At 37.2% G+C, this 24,943-nt stretch overlaps 1 protein-coding gene across 1 annotated transcript; it reads left to right on the top strand.

Annotated features, from left to right (window-relative positions):
• The first annotated feature begins 22,530 nt into the window (after positions 1-22,530).
• LOC140890954 (uncharacterized) lies at positions 22,531-24,943 on the top strand. Its single transcript, XM_073299134.1, has 3 exons — positions 22,531-22,653; positions 24,414-24,570; positions 24,673-24,943. Exons 2-3 carry the CDS (start codon positions 24,415-24,417, stop codon positions 24,718-24,720), a joined length of 204 nt encoding a protein of 67 aa, XP_073155235.1. The 5' UTR covers positions 22,531-22,653; position 24,414; the 3' UTR covers positions 24,721-24,943.

Below are 24,943 nucleotides of genomic sequence, written 5' to 3'. Positions count from 1 at the left end.
TTATAAGATAGTATGTACTCCTTATGAAAGTTTTTTATTTTTATTTTTTTGACATAAACTTGCAGTTGTTGTTGTTCAGTGCACATTGGATAGAAATATTAAATTATGAAACTTTATTTGTAATTATTGATTGTTGAACTTGCAATCATTGAACTTGCAGTCGTTGTTGTTCGGTGCACATAAGAACTTGCAGTCGTTGTTGTTCTGTTGTTCGGTGCACATAAGAACTTGCAGTAATTGTTGTTTGATGCACTTACGGATCACTATTTTTTATGGCAATAAATTTCAACTTGCCAAATTAAATACATGTCGCACCAAGTTGTAGGAGGGTTTGACCCGAACACTAATTATGATTAATTAGTATTTCATCTGTTTGATGTACAGACGACATATTATGTATAATATGATTGTAGGATATTATGAAAATGGTCTATGTGTTGGAAAACTGGCGTTCAGATCAATCACGATTGATACCCGGTGCAGCGGAAGTTTAAAAATTTTATTATGGAATAATTCCATAGTGTGGATATCAACCGTCTAACGATTAAATTATAAGTGTGTGTAAAATTAAATAACAATTATTAAATTTTACCTTCAATCTCGAAGTGAGATTATTGGACTCCAACAGATTTCTCTGCTCTTGTTGTCTCTCCCAGGAACTGATGAACTCCTTCAATCAGGTCCATGAATGGAGGTTTAATCCCTCTGATAGATTGCACTAGAAAATCTATCAGAAGTTTTCTACGAAGAGAATAAACGAATTTGATTCGCTATTCCAGACTGCAATTCAAAATCACAGACCGGAATTTCTCACGCAGAGAAGGGAGGGGGCGGCCGAACTGAGAGGGGAGGCTAGGGTTTTTCGAAAAATCCTGTCTCAATTATGACCAGTTGTGTATAATTTCTGTACTGCAATAACTTATTTATAATGCAGGCCACTAACACCTTAGGGCCCATTAGTCATAAGTTGAGGCCCGACAAGCAAAGCCCGCATGTTCAGAAATTAATATAAAATTCATCGTGACTCCGATTGATGAACCGATTTCACCAATGTGCACAGAAACCATTTCTGCACATTTTAAAGTCAAGATAAATTTTCCTGAATCCGAATTCAGTGATTTCCAAAAAATGTCCATCCCTATGTCATTTTAGGAAATCCTACTCCCTTACTCTTATTTAAGAAGTCCAACTTCTTTATTCATTAAATTTAACTCTTTAAATTTAACTATCTCAACGGGGATTAAAACTCCATTACACTGTGTGACCCTCAATGGTTCAGGGATACAGCTAGCCGTGGGCTCACAACTCCTTGTGACTCGGAACAACGATTTCCGACTTGCCCAACGAATCATGGTAAAGCGCCTAGCAACATCGCCCCATGATTCCCTAGGTATCACTGATAGTGCCTACAAGAACCAGTAGATTTTGGTTAGCGTACAGTACGGTCCCTTCATCCATATATCCCGATCGAATCAACAACCATTGGTATATCGAGAGTCGCTCAAGATTCGATAACTATGCAATACATCTTGAAGATCAAATTAGTGACATCGCATGTGCTACTAAGAAACCATTTCTTAAATCACATCAAGTACTCTGGCCAGAGATTCGTCACACTAATATCTCCTCAGATCGCATAGGATATCCACACTCGCAAGTATGTGGTGAATCCTTGACAACAATGCATCGACTCCTATATGTGTTGTAACTGTACCCAATCCCGACACCTGATGACCCCCATAGAGTCGGTAAACGAGTCAAAGCACAGTACTAGCATATAGAGTCTCCATGATGTTTCAAGTAGTAAGGACTAATGGTGTACAACCAAAACCGCGGACTTTATCCACTCGATAAGTGATAACCACTTGGAAAGTCCGGATAGGGTAGTTCGATTATTCATCCTATGAATATCCATTTGCATGCTTCGAACATCTCCATGTTCCCTACCAATGAAACGTGGTACTCCGCATCGCAAATGCTAGTCTCAAACTCGAGCGATCCTTATCCTTATTATCGGACGGCTCAATCGACTAGGAACAGTTTAGAATATACAGTGACTACAAGATGTATTTCATGATAGACATCCCCATGTTCTACCACATCTTACATACACTATAGTATATTCAAGGTCTTTATCAAAACAACAATAGTATATCATAATATAACAATATGAAGAAAGATAAAGTCATTGCCATTAATAAAAGTGTAAATTACATTAAACAAAAGATCGTTTGTACAAAGAGTCATCAAAGCCCATAGCCACAAGTTGGCTCACTGGGCACCCACTCTTTCAATCTCCCACTTGCCCTATAGCCAACTAGTCATACTACGTAGACCCATTGCTTCGCGATGTTTGTCAAACAATGGTCCTGGCAAGGGCTTAGTAAGCGGATCAGCGATATTGTCTGCAGAGGCCACTCGTTCGACAGTGATGTCTCCTCTTTCCACAATCTCCCGGATGATGTGGTATTTCCTCAGTACGTGTTTGGATCTTTGATGAGACCTTGGTTCCTTTGCTTGAGCAACGGCACCCGTGTTGTCACAGTACACCGGGACTGGACCAACAAATTCAGGAATGACGCCCAACTCTTGGACGAACTTCCTCATCCAAACGGCCTCTTTAGCAGCAGCTGATGCTGCAATGTATTCAGCCTCAGTGGTGGAATCCGCTGTGGTGTCCTGCTTGGAACTCTTCCAAGAGACAGCACCGCCATTGAGCATGAACACAAATCCAGAGGTTGACTTCGAGTCATCCACGTCACTTTGGAAGCTAGAGTCGGTATAGCCTTCCAATTTCAGATCTCGTCCTCCATATACCATGAACATATTCTTAGTCCTTCGTAAGTACTTAAGAATGTCCTTCACGGCTTTCCAATGCATTTGACCAGGATTAGCCTGATATCTGCTCGTGACACTCAGAGCAAATGCTACATCCGGTCTGGTAGATATCATCCCATACATGATACTACCTATAGCTGACGCATATGGTACATGTGTCATATTCTCTATCTCTGCATCAGTCTTGGGACACATAGACTTGGATAAAGAAACTCCATGACACATGCGTAGATGTCCTCTCTTGGACCCATCCATTGAAAACCGTTTCAATATGGTGTCGATGTAGGTTGATTGAGTGAGTCCTATCATTCTCTTAGATCTATCTCTATAGATCTGTATCCCAAGAATGTAGGATGCCTCACCCAAATCCTTCATCGAGAATCTACCTGATAACCATATCTTTGTTGACTGCAACATCCCTACATCATTCCCAATGAGTAGGATGTCATCAACATAAAGTACTAAGAATGTCACAGCATCCTTAACTACTTTCTTGTACACGCACGGTTCCTCCGGGTTCTTGATGAAACCAAAATCTTTTATTGTTTCATCAAATTTCTGGTTCCAACTTCTTGATGCTTGTTTTAGACCATAAATTGATCTCTGAAGCTTGCATACCTTATGCTCGCTTCCCATGGATGTGAACCCCTCTGGCTGCTTCATATAGATTTCTTCCTTAATGTCTCCATTAAGAAAAGCAGTCTTCACATCCATTTGCCATATCTCATAGTCATACCATGCAGCTATGGCAATAAGGATTCTTATGGACTTGAACATTGCAACTGGTGAAAAGGTTTCATCATAGTCAACTCCTTGTCTTTGAGTGTAACCTTTCGCCACCAATCGCGCCTTGTAGGTCAATACCTTACCATCAGGCCCAAGCTTTCTCTTGTAGATCCATTTACACCCTATTGGAACAATTCCATCAGGAGGATCTACTAAAGACCAAACTTGGTTTGTATGCATTGAATCCAATTCAGACTGCATAGCTTCAAGCCATAAATTTGAATCCGCATCAGAAATTGCTTCCTTGAAGTTTCTTGGATCACATCCAATGTCGGGTTCATCTTGATCCCCTTCAAGAAGAAGAAGACCATATCGAACAGGAGGTCTAGAAGTCCTCTCGGATCTTCTAGGTTCAGGCGTGTCCAGTAATGGTTCCTGAGGCGTAGGATCGTTATTTTGTATTTCGGGTTCTTCTCGAACTTCTTCGAGTTCCATCATCTCGCCTTTCTTATCCAATAAGAACTCCTTCTCCAAGAAGGTGGCATTCCTAGAAACAAACACCTTTGTTTCAGCAGGATAATAGAAATAATATCCGATTGAATTCTTCGGATACCCTACAAAATAACATAAGCTGGATCGACTATCCAACTTATCTCCCACTGTCTGCTTCACGTAAGCAGGACATCCCCAAATCCTTAAGTACGAATACTTAGGAGCTTTGCCATTCCATAACTCGTATGGTGTTTTGTCCACTGCTTTAGTGTGGACGTTGTTCAACAACAATACCGCCGTTTCAAGCGCATAGCCCCAAAACGAAGGTGGAAGCTCAGTGAAGCTCATCATGGATCGTCCAACAAAGTTCGATTACGACGCTCCGATACACCATTCAGCTGTGGTGTCATAGGAGGAGTCCACTGAGAGAGAATCCCATTCTCTTTTAGATAGTCCAAAAACTCGGTACTTAAGTATTCTCCACCTCGATCTGATCGAAGTGCTTTAATACTTTTACCTAGCTTGTTTTCTACTTCAGCCTTGAATTCTTTGAACTTTTCAAATGCTTCAGACTTATATTTCATTAAATATAAATACCCATACCTTGAATAATCGTCAGTAAAGGTAATGAAGTAGGTGTGGCCATATTGAGTCCCAACTCTAAATGGTCCACAAACATCTGTATGGATCAAATCCAACAGATTTTGACTACGCTCAGGCTTCCCCTTAAAAGGAGATTTAGTCATTTTCCCTTTTAGACAGGATTCACAAGTAGGTAGAGAGTTAATATCAGACATATCAAACATGCCCTCTCCCACTAGCTTGTTCATCCTCCTTGAGGAAATATGACCTAGCCTAGCATGCCAAAGGTTCGCCGGGTTTTGACTATCGATTTTCCTTTTGTTTGTTGTTGCCGGTTTATCAATATAATTTATTGGAACGTCTTTCAGTTTTAAGTTGTATAGATCGTTTTCAAGTTGTCCATTTCCAATCAAACATTCATTCTTGTAAATATTGCAAATCTCATTCACAAAATTGCAAGAATAACCATCTCTATCTAGCATAGAAACAGAAATAATGTTTTTAATTAAATCCGGAACAAATAAAACATCTCTTAAAAATAACTTAAAACCGTTCTGCAAAATTAAACAAACATCTCCAATGGCTGTAGCTTTAACTCTGGAACCATTCCCGAGCCTCAGCTGGGTCTCACCCATTCTAAGCCTGCGACTTCTTGTCATCACCTGCAAATCATTGCAAATGTGAGATCCACATCCGGTATCCAATACCCAAGAAGTAGTATTAAGTGAAATGTTTATTTCAATATAGAACATACCCTTTGCAGTTCCCAACTGCTCTAGATATTCCTTGCAGTTGCGCTTCCAATGACCGGGCTTCTTGCAGTAATGGCAAACATCCTTGGATTTTCCATTGTTTGAAGCCTTTGTCTTGTGCTTCTTCTCGGGCTCGACTTTCTTGGGTGGGGCAGAACGTTTCTTGCCCTTCATACTTGGCCCCTTCTTAGCAGAAGATGAGGAGCCCACCAAGAAAGCTGGCTTATCCTTCTTAAGTGTGGATTCATATGTCACAAGCATATTGACCATCTCTTCAAGGGTGGCCTCTATCTTGTTCATATTAAAATTTACCACAAATCCGTCAAACGAAGAAGGAAGAGACAGAAGCAGTAAATCCACGTTGAGTTCATGCTCCAACACCAAATCAAGAGTCGCTAACTTTTGTATGAGCCAAATCACTCGTACCCCATGATCACGGACCGAAGTCCCTTCACGCATGCGACACGTCATCAGCTCCTTAACAGTAGCGAACCTTTCAGCCCTTGATTGAGCCCCAAAAAGTTCCTTGAGTTGAGCGTGAATGTCAGCAGCATTCACGGTGTCCTCAAATCGCCTCTGGAGTTCATCAGACATCGAGGCTTGCATATAGCATTTGGTCTTGATGTCATGGTCCCACCATGCATCAAGTTTGGCCAATTCCTCCGGACTTACGTCAGCTGGTGCTTCCTTCGGAGGTGATTTCTCTAACACGTAGAGCATCTTCTCCGAAGTCAAGACAATCTTCAACTTCCGGAACCATTCCGTACAGTTTGCGCCAGTCAACTTGTTTTGTTCGAGGATCGAGAATAATGGATTACGCGAATTCATTGTATGAAATACTGAAAAGAAAAACAGACATATATCAATGATTGTTTAAGCAATTTACTAAGACATAAAATAGGCGAATTTAATTTTATGAATCTCACTCCCACTATTTTAACGATTTCACTACCCTCTAGTGAAAACGGGAAACTTTTTCCTTAGTGAGAACATGGAGTCCAATTGACAAACTTATGGTCCCGAATAATATCAGCCAACCATAATTCTCAAAAGGTAGAGCCCAATTGCTTCCAAAGCAACCCCCATGTGTTTACCTCATGTCCAATAAGAGCCCAATAATATGACGCCGTTTATAGTGACATGTCAAGATGACCCATCAATATTAAGTTGTGATGGACGGTCGCCATGTGGATCCCCCAATAATATGAGCCGATCCCATGGGAGTTCCACCCAACTTACAACATGTGTCGATCCAATGTACAGCTTTCCGACGGACGGGCCCCCCCAATAATATGAGCCGGACCGTATCCGCGGGTAGCATCACATACATTGACCGTTGATGGAAGGTAGGAACATTTAAACAAATTCAAATTTCCTTTATTTATCTTGATATCAATTTTAAATCATATTTAAAATGAGGGATTTTTAATTATGAAAATTTGTCTCATCATTTTTCAATTTATTGTATGCTTGCCGGATTCATACAATTATGTCTAAAACATGCATACAATCATAATATCATATATTATATATAGGATGATCGATTCCATTTCTAATTGACTCGTGGTTGCCAATCACGAGTCTTAGTCCAATCCTAGGTAATATGCAGTATGCAATGCAATCCTATTACATTAGCTTCCAATTTACATTTCTTCGTCTTTATTGTCTGCTGGGCCCACCATCTTCAAATCTTGATCTCCCACTAAATCTAATGTATTTACAATAAATAGCAATGACAAGTAGGGGATACATTTTAGGGGTGGAAACGGGCCATAAACCAAGCCCACTTTTATTACATATGACATTCATATTGGGCCATAAACCAGGCCCATTAATAAAACCAACAACAATAAAACAAATGTAAATTCCTAACATACACCTACAAAATTGGTCATGGCAATCGATCATCCTTATCCAATAACATTTAATTCAAAATTAATTTATTGGATATCATGCATATGGCAATTTAAATTTAAACAGGATAAAATCATATTTTATATATAAAATCATATTTTACATATAAAATCATATTTTACCTTTTATTAAATAAAATCATATTTTATCTACAGAATCTAATTTTATAGATAAAATCATATTTTACTTAATATATACATAAGATCAAATCTTATCATCAATTGTACCAAAAATAATTGATTTCAAAATTCAATTTAAGGATAAAATATTAAAATTTTCCAAAAATTCAAATTTATCCAAAAATCAATTTTAAAATTTTCGGACTCGAACAATTCGATCCGATGCCTCGTGAACTAATCAAAAACAATTTTTGACCGGACCAAAAATAAAATTTTAACACATTAAAATTAATTTAAATAAAAAATAATTTTTCCCGCGGGCCGCCCGGGACACTCCCGGGCCGGCCCGCACCCGTGGGCGCGGGCCGGGGCAGCCCGGCTGCCCCTTTAGGGCAGCGACAATCGCTGCCCTGGCGGCGACGTGCGCCGCCGTGCGCCGCCCGGGGCAGCGACCGTCGCTGCCCCACCGGGCAGCGATCCAATCGCTGCCCGGGTTTTGCCCGAAAAAATTTTTTTTTTTTATTTAAAATATTTATGTTTTAAAAAACCAAGACTCAAAAATTTTTGTACAATCGATTAATTTAATCGTTTGATCTGAGCAACCTTGCTCTGATACCACTGTTGGAAAACTGGCGTTCAGATCAATCACGATTGATACCCGGTGCAGCGGAAGTTTAAAAATTTTATTATGGAACAATTCCATAGTGTGGGTATCAACCGTCTAACGATTAAATTATAAGTGTGTGTAAAATTAAATAACAATTATTAAATTTTACCTTCAATCTCGAAGCGAGATTATTGGACTCCAACAGATTTCTCTGCTCTTGTTGTCTCTCCCAGGAACTGATGAACTCCTTCAATCAGGTCCACGAATGGAGGTTTAATCCCTCTGATAGATTGCACTAGAAAATCTATCAGAAGTTTTCTACGAAGAGAATAAACGAATTTGATTCGCTATTCCAGACTGCAATTCAAAATCACAGACCGGAATTTCTCACGCAGAGAAGGGAGGGGGCGGCCGAACTGAGAGGGGAGGCTAGGGTTTTTCGAAAAATCCTGTCTCAATTATGACCAGTTGTGTATAATTTATGTACTGCAATAACTTATTTATAATGCAGGCCACTAACACCTTAGGGCCCATTAGTCATAAGTTGAGGCCCGACAAGCAAAGCCCGCATGTTCAGAAATTAATATAAAATTCATCGTGACTCCGATTGATGAACCGATTTCACCAATGTGCACAGAAACCATTTCTGCACATTTTAAAGTCAAGATAAATTTTCCTGAATCCGAATTCAGTGATTTCCAAAAAATGTCCATCCCTATGTCATTTTAGGAAATCCTACTCCCTTACTCTTATTTAAGAAGTCCAACTTCTTTATTCATTAAATTTAACTCTTTAAATTTAACTATCTCAACGGGGATTAAAACTCCATTACACTGTGTGACCCTCAATGGTTCAGGGATACAGCTAGCCGTGGGCTCACAACTCCTTGTGACTCGAAACAACGATTTCCGACTTGCCCAACGAATCATGGTAAAGCGCCTAGCAACATCGCCCCATGATTCCCTAGGTATCACTGATAGTGCCTACAAGAACCAGTAGATTTTGGTTAGCGTACAGTACGGTCCCTTCATCCATATATCCCGATCGAATCAACAACCATTGGTATATCGAGAGTCGCTCAAGATTCGATAACTATGCAATACATCTTGAAGATCAAATTAGTGACATCGCATGTGCTACTAAGAAACCATTTCTTAAATCACATCAAGTACTCTGGCCAGAGATTCGTCACACTAATATCTCCTCAGATCGCATAGGATATCCACACTCGCAAGTATGTGGTGAATCCTTGACAACAATGCATCGACTCCTATATGTGTTGTAACTGTACCCAATCCCGACACCTGATGACCCCCATAGAGTCGGTAAACAAGTCAAAGCACAGTACTAGCATATAGAGTCTCCATGATGTTTCAAGTAGTAAGGACTATTGGTGTACAACCAAAACCGCGGACTTTATCCACTCGATAAGTGATAACCACTTGGAAAGTCCGGATAGGGTAGTTCGATTATTCATCCTATGAATATCCATTTGCATGCTTCGAACATCTCCATGTTCCCTACCAATGAAACGTGGTACTCCGCATCGCAAATGCTAGTCTCAAACTCGAGCGATCCTTATCCTTATTATCGGACGGCTCAATCGACTAGGAACAATTTAGAATATACAGTGACTATAAGATGTATTTCATGATAGACATCCCCATGTTCTACTACATCTTACATACACTATAGTATATTCAAGGTCTTTATCAAAACAACAATAGTATATCATAATATAACAATATGAAGAAAGATAAAGTCATTGCCATTAATAAAAGTGTAAATTACATTAAACAAAAGATCGTTTGTACAAAGAGTCATCAAAGCCCATAGCCACAAGTTGGCTCACTGGGCACCCACTCTTTCACTATGCACATAAAAAGTAAGTACACAAACTAGTTTGATGATAAATAATTTTATTTTTTTTGTTTTTTATTTAAAAAAAGACAACATTTTTTTTCAGTTGTCGTAGAGAGCTTAAAACTGTTGTAAAAGCTCGTGTTGACATTTCTCAAAGACAACAGTTTTTAACTGTTGTCTTTGAGAGAAAAGACAACAGTTTTAAAATGTTGTAAAACTGTTTTCTTTGAGCGTGATTTTTAACAACACGAGCTTTTACAACAGTTTTAAGCCCCCTACGACAACTGAAAAAAAATGTTGTCTTTAGGAGTTTTTCTTGTAGTGCGGATGCATTTTTTTTTACTGTTGAGTATGAGCGACTCTCTCTCTATATATATATACTAGCATTTTGTTGCACACATTGCGTGAAAATAATTTGTTTTTATAATAAAATTTTATTTCAATTAAAACAGTCAATTAAGATGATTGTATTATATATTAAATACAAAAATTGAGGAGAGAAGAAAAGAAATAGTTAAATTAAAAAAAAAATAAATCATAATTGAAGGGGGGAAATTTTAGATAGTGGAGGGAACAATTTTTTTTTTCAAATTTATTGGCATACCAAGAGACCAAATGCTCTTACATAATATATAGGAATATATATATATATATATATATATATATATATATATATTTATAGTTTTATTATGCAAAATAGCAAGCCTAGCTCTTAAAATTAATTAAATTTTGTTTAATTTTTAAAAGACGATGGAAATGTTTCTACTTCGTCTGAATATTTAAATTTATAGATGTCCGACATATGTCATTAATTAAAATAATCATTGTCCTTAAACATTTTTTCTGGTTAGCAGACTATATACGCATGCAAAATAGAAACCACGTTAAAATAAATTAAATTTTTATATGTTCAACAAATCAGTTGAAAGGTTTCTACATTATCAAAAAATTTTAGTTTTCAGATTTCTATCGGTAGTATGTAAATAAAATTTAATCACTATAGAACTTTTTATCTAAATAATTTGTGCCAATTAAAATTGAAATTTTAAAAAATTTGTAGACAATATATGCAGAATAAAAAAAACACATAATAATTTTTTTTTGGAATATATTCCGTGTGGTTGTCTATAATTTATGTTCTAGAATATTGTGATCTTCATCAATTTAATGACTTTTAGTATTAGTGCCATAGTTCAGGTGATTTTCAATTTTTAGGAGATTTATTTTTCAGTTTATTACTTTTTTATATATAGTTTAGTTGTTTTCAATTTTTATCAGATTTTTTTTCCAATTTATATGTTATCTTTCTATTTTTTAAGAAAAATTGTAGACAATATATATGTGCAGAAATTGGAAACACTTATTTATTGTTTTGAAAATGTACCATACAATTGTCTAAAATTTATATCTTTAATAGTTTAATGACTCATCATATTTTCATCATAAATTACTATTAGGATCGTTGAAGAGTGTTTAGAGGGAGGTGAATGAACATTTCTAAATTTTCTTCTGCTAATGGCCCCGCAGTAGTATATTAGTCACAAGTTAAGAAAAGAATTAAGCGTTCAAAATTTTAGTCTGAATTCTTAATTTGAACGTTCTCTTTCTCTCAAGTTTTCTCTTGCTCAAACACTGCGATCCAAGGCTAGGGTTCTTCATTCTCAAGGCTAGATCATCCTATCACCCAGGTTAATTCCAATCAAACCGATTCAGGCAAGTTTTTATCGTTTTGAAACTCATTCAAGGATATAGATATTTTAAAGGTTTAAACCCTATGTTAAAGATTGATGATCTATGTATGTTTCTTAGAAAAATTCATGAGTATGTTTCTTGATTGTGATACGTGAAGCATTCCTGATGTGTTCAGTTCAATTTTATTGAGTTTGGAATGATTTGAAGGAAAAATCAGATTTTTGTGAAAAAGTTTGAAGGAAGATTTTTTATTTAAATCTTTGAAGTTTTTAGGCGTTTGGTATGAATTATTTTGAAGTTTTTAAGGTGTTGATTGTCTTGTTGATGTGAAAAATGTTCCAAAACATCGCGGGATTTGAAATAGTGCAGAAAAGATCAGTTTTCGGAATAGGAATCGCGACGGCGCGCCCGCGCTTCAAAGGAAGCGGGCCCGCGCATGGGTCACGCAGACCTGCATACAGGCTATGCAGCAGCGTGGCCGCGCAGAAGTTACGCAGATCTACGTACGGGCTGCGCGCCCGCGCTTCAAAAGAAGCGCGCCCGCGCCGCATGTTCGAATTTTCCACCCCATTTTTATGCGTTTTTGGGTCATAAAAATCATGTCTTTGGTATTTTAATGTATTTTAATTATTTTTAAGAATTTTTATGGAAAATTTTCAAGTTTTAGATGTCCGGGACGGACGGAATGCCTCACGTGGATCGGTCAAGTTATGTATTGCATGATTATGTGATTTTCTCTTGAAATCTAATTTCTCATGAAATGTTTTGAAGGATTTTTGGCATGTTAGCATCACGAGAAATTTTATGAGCATGGTTTCATGGTGTTATGAGATTTATGGCAATGACATGATATGATACGATATGATAAGATGAATGTTATATTGCATGGACAACATTTTGATGACTTATGCATCTTGTGGCGATTATACGGGGTATGAACTTCTGGATGAGTTTTGGAGCGGCTATCCAAACATGGCTCACGGGATGGTTATACGGGGTATGCACTTCAGGATGAGCTCTAGAGCGGCTATCCAAAGAATGAAAGTTATGGGCGTAATGCCATATGCTTGTTGATCAACAGGAAACTATGAATGACTCATTATGACGGTTGCCACACTACTCATACTTCATCACCCCCAAAATATCTTTTTATATTATGGCTACATCAAAGTTACGTTCATTGCATGAAAGCTTAAGTTAATATTTTTCTTTTAAAGTTAGAAAATCCTTTTTATGCATTTCCTTGCTGAGTCTTTAGACTCGCTATACTTGAATGGTGTAGGTAACGATGATGTTGATGCATTCATTGATGATTATGTAGCTGGATATGAAGAAGAATCAGGGGTCGGTTCAGCGGGCGATGCATGAGTGCGAGTTTCATGGATGAGAGTTGTTTAAATATTTTCATGTTTTTTTTTTGGAGAAACAAGTTTCAAGTTTTTAGTTGATGGCCATGTTTGGCAAAGTCTTTTAAAAGTTTATTTCATTATTTTGTGCACTCTTAAACATTTCGTTTATTTTATGAATAGAAGATGCTTCCGCAAAGCTTTTAATTTTTCCCAAAATGTTTAAGTAAGAATGTTTGAGTGACGTTTCGATCAAAATATTAGGACGTTACAGCTTGGTATCAGAGCGCGGTTCGCTCTGGAGATGTTATCGCACGCATGCATACTCGCCACGACCCTATGCTTCGTCTCCATATCTGTAAGTTTTATGTTATTGATTGATTAAGATGTATGCTAGCATGTAAGATTTACAAATTATGCATGTTCAAGTATGTTGTTTACGTTTAAATCATGATTGGGCATGTGGACATGTTGGACAACAGGATCATGACTACCCGTAGGAACCAGACTAATGAGAGCGACCAAAACAACCAGAACAACCAGTTTTTGGCAGGTCTAACCGCAGTGTTACAAGAGCAGAGTCGAGTGCAAGGGCAACAAATTCAGCTTTTAATTCAAGAACAAGTAAACCATGCAGGAAATAATAACGCAGATACAATTAGGAACCCAATCTACAAACAGTTCAAGGATTTGGGGCCGCCAAAGTTCAAAGGAGGAGCGGATCCTATCGCAGCCGAGGAATGGGTGAAGTCTCTGGAGATTATCTTCGACTATATGCAGCTCAGCGATGAAAATTGTGTGAGGTGTGTTGTATTTATGTTTCAGGACGACGCCCATGCTTTGTGGCAGGGGGTCCGTTCAGCTGTGAATTTGACCACGTTGACGTGGAATGGGTTCAGAGATATTTTCTATGCAAAGTATTTTACCATCAGCACCAGGACACAATTGGCTAGAGAATTCCTGGAGCTGCGCTAGGGGAGCATGTCTATTGCAGATTATGTAAAGAAATTTGAAAGGGGGCGATACTTTGAGCCCATGATCGCTGAAAATCCTGCAAAAGAACTGAATCACTTCATGGAGGGTCTGAACGCCTCCATCCGTCGTGATGTCAGATTAAGTGGGGAAACCACTTATCAAGCAGCAGTTGATGAGGCTATGCTATCTGAGAAGGACATGACTGATATTATTAAAGAATCACAGGCGAAGAGAGTTAGCTATCAGGGGAGAGATCAGCAAGGGCCTAGTCAGAAGAGGCCGTACCAAGATCCAGCTCAAAGGAGACCGCAGCAACAGCAGCACCAGAATCCCAATCAGCCGCAACCTTAGGGACAAAATCAGTTGACTGCCAATGCTCCAAAGCCGACCAATGTGCCTTTATGTCAAAAATGCGGGAAGACACATTCAGGTCAGTGCATGCTGGGGACTAATACTTGATTTAATTGCAAGAAGCCAGGGCATTTTTCTAAGGATTGCCCACAAGCAAAGGAACCTGTCAAAGAAAGGATTTTCGCCATGACGCATGACCAAATTGATCCGGATTCTGCAATCGTCACAGGTATGATTCGAATTATCGATTTACCTGCTAATGCATTGATAGATACGGGAGCTACACACTCCTTTATATCTTTTAACTTTGTGATGAAATTGGGAATTTTTCCAGATGAGTCTGTTTCGGGGTTTAGTGTGTCGTTTCTTTCGGGGGAAGAATTGAAAAGTAATAGGGTTGTTAGGGATTTAAAATCCGAATGCAAGGTCTTGATCTTTATGCATGTTTTATTGTTTTGGAGATGACAGAGTTCGATGTAATTTTTGGGAAGGACTGGTTGACTAGGCATGAAGCCGTTATTGAGTGTAAACAGAGAACATTGTTATTGAGAGTTCAGAATGGGGAACCATTGTGTTCTATACTGCAGCTAAGGGGAGCCTTCTAGGCTTGATTTTGGTAGGTAAGGCCTGGTAGCTTTTGAACAAGGGTTTTACAAGTTTTCTAGCAAGTCTATTGGGTGATCAGGAGTTGCAGCAACCGAAACTCGAAGAGGTAGAAGTGGTGAAGGATTTCCCAGAGGTCTTTTCTAATGATGTTGTAGGATTGCCTCCAGTCAGGGAAGTTGAATTTGGGATCGAGTTGTTGCCTGGAACTAAGCCAGCTTCTAAGGCACCGTACAGGTTAGCACCGACTGAGATGAAAGAGTTAAAAAGATCAGTTGCAAGAGTTGTTGGATAAGGGGTTCATCAGGCCGAGTGTATCACCGTGAGGTGCACCGGTATTATTTGTTAGGAAAAAGGATAGGTCAATGAGATTTTCCATTGAATATAGTGAACTAAACCGCGTTACAGTGAAGAAAATATATCCTTTGCCTAGGATAGAAGATTTGTTCGACCAATTACAGGGATCGGTGGTGTTATCAAAAATCGATTTGCGATCAGGATACCACCAGTTGAAGGTAAAGGATGAAGACATTCAGAAGACAGCTTTCAGGACTCGCTACGGCCACTAAGGGTTCTTGGTAATGCCGTTTGGGTTGACCAATGCATCAACAGTGTTCATGGATTTGATGAACAGGGTGTTTCAACCTTTCTTGGATCAGTTCGTCATAGTCTTCATAGATGACATACTGATCTACTCCCGTAGTATGGAGGAGCATCGTCAACATTTGGCTACAGTTTTGCAGATTCTTAATGATAAGCAGCTTTTTGCTAAGTTTAGTAATTGCATTTTTGGGTAATATAGTTTCAGCGAAGGGAATTGAGGTTGATCCATCTAAGGTAGAAGCAGTTCGGAATTGGGTTGCTCCAAAGAATGCTACAGAGATACGGAGTTTTCTTGGGTTTAGCAGGCTATTACAGGAGGTTCATTCAAGAGTTTTCCAAGATTGCTCTACCACTAACATCTTTGATCTGGAAAGGTGTGAAATTCGTATGGTCAGAGCACTGTGAGAAAAGCTTTGTAGAGTTGAAAGAAAGACTGATGACCGCACTAGTGCTAGCAATTCCAGAAGGCACAGGTCGAATCCCTTAGGCTGTCTTACATAAACTTCTTCACTCCGAATTCCATTCAAAAATGCGCTTTTTACATCAATTTGAAAAAGTTTCATTTTCATGTGACATGCAATAGCCAACAATAATCTAACAGATTCTATTCGGGCTACAGGAGCGAAGGTTTCATCAAAGTCCACCCCCTCAACTTGTGTATACCCTTGAGCTACCAACCTCGCCTTATTCCTCACAATATTTCCTGATTCATCAGTTTTGTTCTTAAAAATCCACTTTGTTCCAATGATATTACTATGATCAGGTGGAGGAACTAAGATCCACACATCATTCCTAACAAATTGTTCAAGTTCATCATGTATAGCATTGACCCAAAACTCATCTTTTAAAGCCTCACCAACATTTTTTGGTTCAATACTAGACACAAAGCAAGAATGTCTTACCTGAGAGTATGCGGAAGTCATGCACATTAACCCACTCATCTTTCGATAATCAACTTTTTCCTTTTTTCGGGTCTGCATCCTTCCTTGTGCATCTCCTATGATTTGTGAAGTAGGATGGTTTTTTTGAATCTTGCTAGGTACATCATGTCCAGAATCTCGTATTTCATCTTCAAAATCATCCTGTTCTTCTGTACTTTATTCATTCATATTCAGTGTTGGACTCAGTGTTGTGATGGGTGATTTTTCAGGAGGGACAACACTATTGACAACATTGGAATCAATCTGTGAAGAGACAGTATCTAGCAGATCATCAATATTGTCTTCAATTGTTTTCCCCTTCAGATCAGCATAATCATCAAATACCACATTAATAGATTCAATGATAGTTCTAGTTCTCAAGTTAAAGACACGATAAGCTCGACTATTCAAAGCATATCCAAGAAATAAACACGTATCGCTTTTTGAATCAAACTTAGCCAACTGCATCATGTCATTCAAAACATAACATATGCATCCAAAAATATGAAAATATTTAAGGTTAGGCCTCTCTCCCATGAGAATTTCATAGGATGTCATAGTAGAACCTTTCCTTAAATATACCCTATTGGATATGTGACATGCAGTATTTAAAGCCTCAGCCCAAAATCTTTTTGCAATATTTTTGTAGATGAACATAACCCTTGCCATCTCTTGGAGAGTTCTGTTTTTCCTTTCGGCAATGTCATTCTGCTGAGGTGTCTTAGGTGCTGAATATTCATGTGATATACCTTCCTTTTCACAGAATTGATCAATCAATGAGTTTTCAAATTCCTTACCATGGTCAGTTCGAATCCTGATAACCTTCAAAGCATACAGATTAGTGATCTGCTTTATCAATTTTTTGAAAGCATCGAAAGTCTCAGACTTTTCTCTTAAAAAATTTACCAATGAGTACCTTGAAAAGTTATCAACACACACAAATGAATATTTCTTACCTCCACAGCTTTCAACCTCCATAAGTCCCATTAAGTCCATGTGTAGGAGTTCAAGACATCGTGTTATCCCACAGTGTTGTAACACTGGATGTGACACACGAGTTTTCTTACCTTTTTGACAGTCTCCACACACATATGGAACTCTAGAAGTTAGATTTGGCATTTCCCGTACAACATCATACTGGCTTAATTTCTTCAGTGCTTTGAAGTTGGCATGTCTCAACATTTGATGTCATAAATTCAATTCATCAACCTTGGTGAATTTGCAAGCAAGTTCCTCTCCAAGTTGATAACAGTTGTCCGATGATCTAGACCCTGTCAAAACACACGAATTACTCTTATCAAATACTTGACATAAATTCTTATCAAATTTAACATAAAGATCATCATCACAAAGTTGACTAATGCTAATAATATTAGCATTTAATCCTTCAACATGTAGAACATTGTGAAGCTTAGGCAGTCCTTCTACATTCAAAGTTTCTTTTCCAACAATCTTTCCATTGGCTCCTCCTCCATAAGTCACTTTTCCTTTATCTTGTTCAACATAGTCAGAAAGATACTTCTTCAATCCTGTCATGTGGCATGAACTGTCACTGTCGAAGTACCAATGACCTGCAACATTAGTTTTCAAGGAAGTATAAACAACATTACAACTAGATTTAGCTTTTGGTACCCAAACCTTTTTCTCAGAATTTTTCTTCCTGGCAGTGTTCTTGTTCAGTGTTGGCAACACTGATGACAGCTCTTTCCTGGAATTCCAATACATATAGTCATACCTGAGTTTGAAACAGTAAGGCTTGATGTGACCTTGCTTGTGACAGTAATGACAAACAAACCTACGCTTCCTTTGTTTTTTCCTCTGAACAGGAGCTTGTGTCTTCAATGAAATTGGTTTTTCCTTTGGAATTGCAATTGGAACACTAGCAGAGTTACTGTTCTCTTTGACAAAAACAGTTTGTGACGACTCCCCAACTTCAAACTTGCTATTATGAAATCCTAGACCAGCTCTATCATCTTTTCCCATCATCAAAATTGAATCCAGCTTGGTCTTGCTCGAATTAAACTTTGCGAGAGTTGCATTGACTCTTCCAAGCTCTTCTTTGACCTTTCCTAGTTCTAAATCCTTCTTGCTCAGAACAACTTCAAGTCTAGCCACTGAAGCTTTCAGTTCACTGTTCTCCTTTGTTAAAGCAAAATTTGTCTTGTTCTTTAATATCCAGTTATTATACAATTCTTCATACATCTTCTGAGCATTATCCCAAGAAAATTCTACTTCACCAGCTTCCTGATTTGAGTCTCCAGAAACAAATGCATTCAGACAAAGTATTTTTTGGTCAGTATTGTGACCAAGTGTTGTGACACCTATGACAGTACTGTGTTTCTTCTGCATCACCAAAACTGAAAGGGCATTGTGAGTCTCTTCTTCTCCTTGTTATGTTCCTTCCTCATCTTCATCATCACTTAGGGAAGCACACATTCCTTTGCGAAGTCTGGTTGGGCACTCATTAGTATAGTGACCGAAGCCTGTGCACTCATGACACTTCACAGACTCAAACTTCTTTGAGATATTCAGTGTTTTTCCTTCTTTCTGAAAGTGATTTTGACTCTTTGAAGGGATGGTATTCTGTTCTGGTCCGCAAATCCTCAATGGTTTTCCAATAGTAGGAGCATTCAAAACTTTAGGTTTCAGACCAGGTTTCTTATAATCTCTCATTCTCTTCAAATAATTACCAAATTGTTTGGTATGTAGGGCAATAGAATCATCTCCTAAGTCAGACTCGTTGACTTCATGTGTTAGATCAACAAAATCATTGTATGAGTCATTAGAAACTTGAAGTGCAATAGACTTACCTTTGTCCTTTTTTCCAAAATTCATCTCTAACTCATATGTTCGAAGTGAACTCATCAATTCATCCAATCCTAGAATTGATGTGTCTTTTGATTCATCAATGTCACAAATCTTCATTTGAAATCTTTTCGGCAGTGATCTCAACACTTTGCTCACCAAGCGTTCATTTGAAATAACATCACCAAGATCAATTGCCTCATTCTCGATCTTCCTCAAGCGGCGTTCATAATCATCAATTGTCTCACTCTCTTCCATTCTCAGATTTTCAAACTGAGTAGTGAGAATCCTTCTTTTGGTTCGACGCACACTATCGGATCCTTCACAGTGCATTTGAAGTTTTTCCCAAGCCTGTTTAGCACATACACAGTTAGTGACCAGTGAAAACATATTAGAATCAAGAGAAGTAAATATAGCATTAAGGGCTTTATTGTTCATATTCGAAGCAGCAGTTTCATCGGTATTCCATTCCGTTTCTGGTTTGAGTGGAAATTCTCCTTCTCCATCAGTTCTCCTTGGTGGATTCCATCCTTGTAGCATACGCTGCCATGCCTTTTCATCAATCGATTTGATGTAAACACGCATCCTAACTTTTCAGATAGAATAGTTGGATCCATCCAAGATTGGAGGACGTTGAGCAGTTCCTGAATAAGGTATCTCCATTGTGATGTCCTGTCAAACACAAAAACAGAATCACACATAGTATCGTCAATTGAATGTCTCTGATGCCAATTGTAAGGTTTGGACAGTATGAAATCACGGAAATACCAGAAAACTTTTCGAGTGTGTGTTACTTTCAGTATTGTCAACACTTCACGATAATACTATGCAGCAGAATAATTAACTAATAGCAAAAGTAAATAGCACACAGATATTTATGCACAAGTTCTAAGTACTTGTACTATGCCTCATGGCGAAATAATCACTAGAAAATTAAATCAGTTTACAAAAAATCAACTAGCGATTGTTTTATGAAAAACTACTTTTCTCGACAGATTGAGAAAATAAATGACTTCCTAAACACTAGTAAGAACTAGAACAATAAATCAATAGAAAGTTCTAAACCGAAAAACGAAAACCAAAGAAACACTTTCTGAACAACACTTCACTCGTGTGTTCTTTAGTATTTCCAACACGACGTAGCAGTAGTATCTCTTCAGAAATTCTTCAATGATAGATCTTCAATACTCTAGAATTTCTTCAGTAATTTTTCTATGTATTTTGCTCTCTACGTTTTACTCTCTTCTCTCTTGATTGTCGTGTTATCAGAGCGGTCCAAGCACTCCTATAAATAGATCTTCAATATGTTTCCATAAATAAGAACCTACAAAGCATGAAAACAATATATCATCATAAATCACATATTTCGAATCAAGATATATCTGATATTACCAATTTTAAAACATGTTCTAAGAAAGGCAAAACTATAAATATAAAAATTGAATGTGCACATCATGTTCTTTCATGCCAGAAGAACAAAATTACCTCTACTATTTTGCCAATGAGCTGACCACCCTTTTCCCTGTTCTTCTCATTGAACGCCTCAATGGCTTCTTTGTATTCCTTTTCCTATGTTATTACATCATATATACGAAGAAAAGACATGTATATACGTACCTATATATTCACATTTTCGTAAATTACGTTTAAAAATTGTGACACTTCACCTTCTTCTGGCAGCTAAGCCCCAGTGGCTTCAAATCTCGGTTAATCAAGTCGATCTGGCCTCTTGCGAATAATCGCGACTTCCTTCCTCATCGGATCGGTTAAAGCTTCAAGCTCCTATTATAAGTTATTCAAACACATGAGAGGATCCCAAACTACATGAGAATCAATCCATTTGCATGCAATATATAACTAATATATTAATGATTTGATAATCTATTAATAGTACGTACCCCGACCCTTTGTTACGAGATTTGTTCCAAAAACTTCACTTGATTTGATTGATGTAAGATAAATAATATAATAATAATTTGATTGATATAAAATTAATAATTAATATATAAATAAATAATATGATAAAAAATGCAATATAAAATAATATAAATTATACATAGATTAATAATACGTCCTACCAAACAATAGGTTTAATCTATTAATAGTACGTACCCCGGCCCTTCATTATGAGATCTGTTCAAGAAACTTCACTTTCTTGGATTTTACATTTTTTGTGACACTATCCGAGAATTAGGACAAATTATAATCATGGCGAGCAAGGATTTATGTGATTGAACGAATCATGCATATATGTTTTATGTATCATATCGATGTAATTCACGCAAGATGTTATATTCTATAAAACCACATGGGGAACCATTCTTATGCAATATATATATATATATATATATATATATTTATTGAAAGTAATGTTTGCAACTTCTAAAAATAAGTAAATATGGAATTTTTTTTCACGCAAGACGTTTATTTTTAGAAGTTGCAAACACTACCTAATATATGACAAATAAGATTCAACCTAATGTTTTTTGGACGCTTAACCAATTTTATTGATGCATATTTTAATGTATTGGTATTTGATTGTGAAATGGTATGAATAATGAATTAATTGAGTACTTTGCTTGCTTAAAGCAGACTTAGCTTTATTTGTTCAACGCTGTAGTCATCATCATATGTTACTGTTAGCCCCACCCTGATTTTGTTGGCTCAATGTTTGAAAGCAAATGCATGATTATAATTTATACATCTTAAGCATTTCAAATTTTATAACAGCTAACATTAACATACCTCTTGTATTCAAAATGTGAATTTTCCAATACATTAGTTTATTTTTGGGTTTGAGGGACAATTTGAGATTGTGAGATGGTTTAGTATTTTAACCTTTGTTTGGTCGATTTTTTTTAACAAACTCATTTTATTATCAAGTATCTTCATGATTTCGTGGTATTAAAAGTTGGAAACTAAACCCACCTATCCCTTGTATCAACAATCCACATCTAAAAATACACAGAGTCATTACAAAGATATTTTATATATTGTATGAAATAATCTTTAATCAGTCATACTATCAGATCCGCAAAAATCATATCAAAATTCAAACATAACACGATTTTATTATATTTTCTTGTCTATCATTTTTTTAAATCATTTACTAATTATATTCAATATTCGATAATCTCGTATTCTCGTTCTTCCAAACTTGTAGAAGGACTATGAGTAAAAATGATAAAATAGAAATTCATTCAAATGCAAAAAGTTGACAAAAAATATGGGCTTATACCAAGGCTACTGGGCTCCCTTATTGCACCTGCTGACCCAATGACCCAATATGTACCTTGCTCTCGGGCCCATGCATGTCCAGAATGTTACCCGAATTATCAGCCCATTTTAATATGCTCCGTTTCTCTGCATTTCCCGTGTCACTCCCATTTTGCTGATCCTCCCTCTGGTCGTTCTCTCGCTTTGCACTTTTTCGCCTATTATTGGATTTTCAACTCGCTAAATCAGGTAATCTGCTTTCTTAATCTTTGTTTATCTTCAATTTGTTGCAGATTTTTTTTCATACCGGATTATGTCTGCTCATTGAAGAAATTTGTTGGTTAATTAATCTGGATTCGACCACGGACTGTGATTATCGGTGGTTTTGGCCTGAAATTTGTGTAGTTTTTGGTTGGATCCACTCGTCTGGATCGCAGATTTTTGGATTCTTCACTTCTTTTTTGGAGTTCCTTATTTACCTCATGAGCTAAATGTGTTGGAAGTTGTAAAATTAGCTTTTATGTTTCGTTATTTTGCCTGAGACGGAAGATTGGAAGGAAAATATATATTTTTTGTTTTGATTTGATTGCCTGATTGAATTTGGAAGGAAAATATATATTTTTTGTTTTGATTTGATTGCCTGATTGAATTTTCGGACCTGGGTTTTTCATGTTAATTTGTGTTCTACACTTGTTAGTGTACTTTATCTTCTCAGTATTTTTTTATATGCTCGCTTCATATATATATTTTTTGCCTTTCACTTGTTCCTGTTCCCGTCACTCTAGCGTTCTTCATTTTTTTCAATTGGATGTTACCGGTTAGTATCTTGTGAGTTGAGACATAGGAAACTTAATTAGGGGAGACTGTACATTTATATAGTACTCATCAAAATATAAAAAGTCAAGAGTCACCATTTGCGTATTTTAATAGTTAGACTGGAAAATTCATATATGTTCCCAAGGGAGCGATTACCCTTTCTTCTCAGTGTAATTGTGATGTTTGGTAATAACCTCTGCCTGAAACCGTTTGTTTTTGTTTTTGATGATTTGAGTGCCAGTGTAGTCTTGCATTTGCAAGAGCACAGTGGCATCAATGCACTTTCTGTACATAAATTCTTTTGTTTCGGATGATTATTTATTCGTTTGTAGTGAATGAAAGTTTTTTTTTCGGATGCTAAATCTCATAATTCATTTCGATATATCTATTTATTGAACACTTTAGTCTTCATTTGTATGTAACGTTTCAGAGCCTTGTATGCAACTATGCATCAACCATATTTTGCATGTTTTGTGCATCTATAGATTCAAGTATCTTCAGGTTTGCCCTATATTCCTCCGCAAAGACATCAAGTGAGACACAAAGTAGCCAGTCTAACTTCTTGGCTGAATTGTGTTGTCAAAAATTTTTCCTTTTCTTGCTCCAAAATTAGATAAATTGTTTGATGCGAAAATAATCGTGTGAAAGAGCTCACCATGTCAAACCAAGGTTCGCCCTAGGAATATCGAGCTTGATAGTTATGATTTTTCTTCTAGCTAGAATTTTTTATGCCAAAATGGATATATTTGAGAGGTCTCTGGTAGTTATCTCTTAAGGATGTTATTTTCTGATTTTATTTGGCTTGTTGCAGAATTGTTTTAGATTTACAAGTGTAAAATGTTCCAATCTTCTTCCCTGAAGAAGGAACTAACTCAAATCCCCTTAACTCTGCATGTATAATAAACAAAACTTTATTGGACTTTTGAAATTCATGAGCTCTGTTTCCTTCTCAACCCCACTGTTTCCCATTTTTTCCCCAATAGTTGTAATTTTTTGTTAGATAAAATGATGATTTCACTATTTCAAAATCTCTGTATATAAATTATCTACCTGCTGCCCCACACTCTTATCCTCTCCCCTGATTTGTTGGGTGAGAGTGATTTGAGGATCTGGAGGGAAGAAGAATCGTGCAAGGTTGTTGATATTTTTTTAGTTAAAGAGCTTTTTAGTTAAAGACCGTTCAAATTATGCAGGATGTCAGAAACACCCTTTAGGCCCCGAGAGCAGCTCATTGAGAAGCAAAAATATTTCCAAAGCATTCACAAGCATACATATTTGAAAGGACCACTCGATAAGATCACCTCAGTTGCCATTCCTCTGGCTTTGGCTGGCACCTCTTTATTTCTCATTGTGAGTACTCTTCTATTCTCTTTTCTTTGCTTCATATGAATAGTATAGTCTTATCCATTTATTTGACGTCAACACTAATATTTTATCGACATCGATGTGCAGGGAAGAGGGATCTATAATATGTCCCATGGAGTTGGGAAGAAGGAATGAGAGATAATGTCTTCTGTTCACGGAAAATCGAGCGCAAAGCTGGTTCTTGTGTCCTTCATTTCAATGTCAATAATTTCTGAATTTCAGAAGTATTAACAGTTAGCTGATGCATTTTGTTTCGTTGGTAATGATGCCAATTTGTTATTCCTGGTAGATTTTGCTTTGAAAAGAATTACTGTTGGTTCAGTGATATATTTTGGTTTGAGTGGTTCCTGGGTTTGGA

Source organism: Henckelia pumila, chromosome 3 (assembly GCF_033568475.1).
Source record: "Henckelia pumila isolate YLH828 chromosome 3, ASM3356847v2, whole genome shotgun sequence".
In the NCBI taxonomy this organism is placed as follows: Eukaryota; Viridiplantae; Streptophyta; class Magnoliopsida; order Lamiales; family Gesneriaceae; genus Henckelia; species Henckelia pumila.
This window is presented reverse-complemented; position numbering and strand designations above follow the sequence as displayed.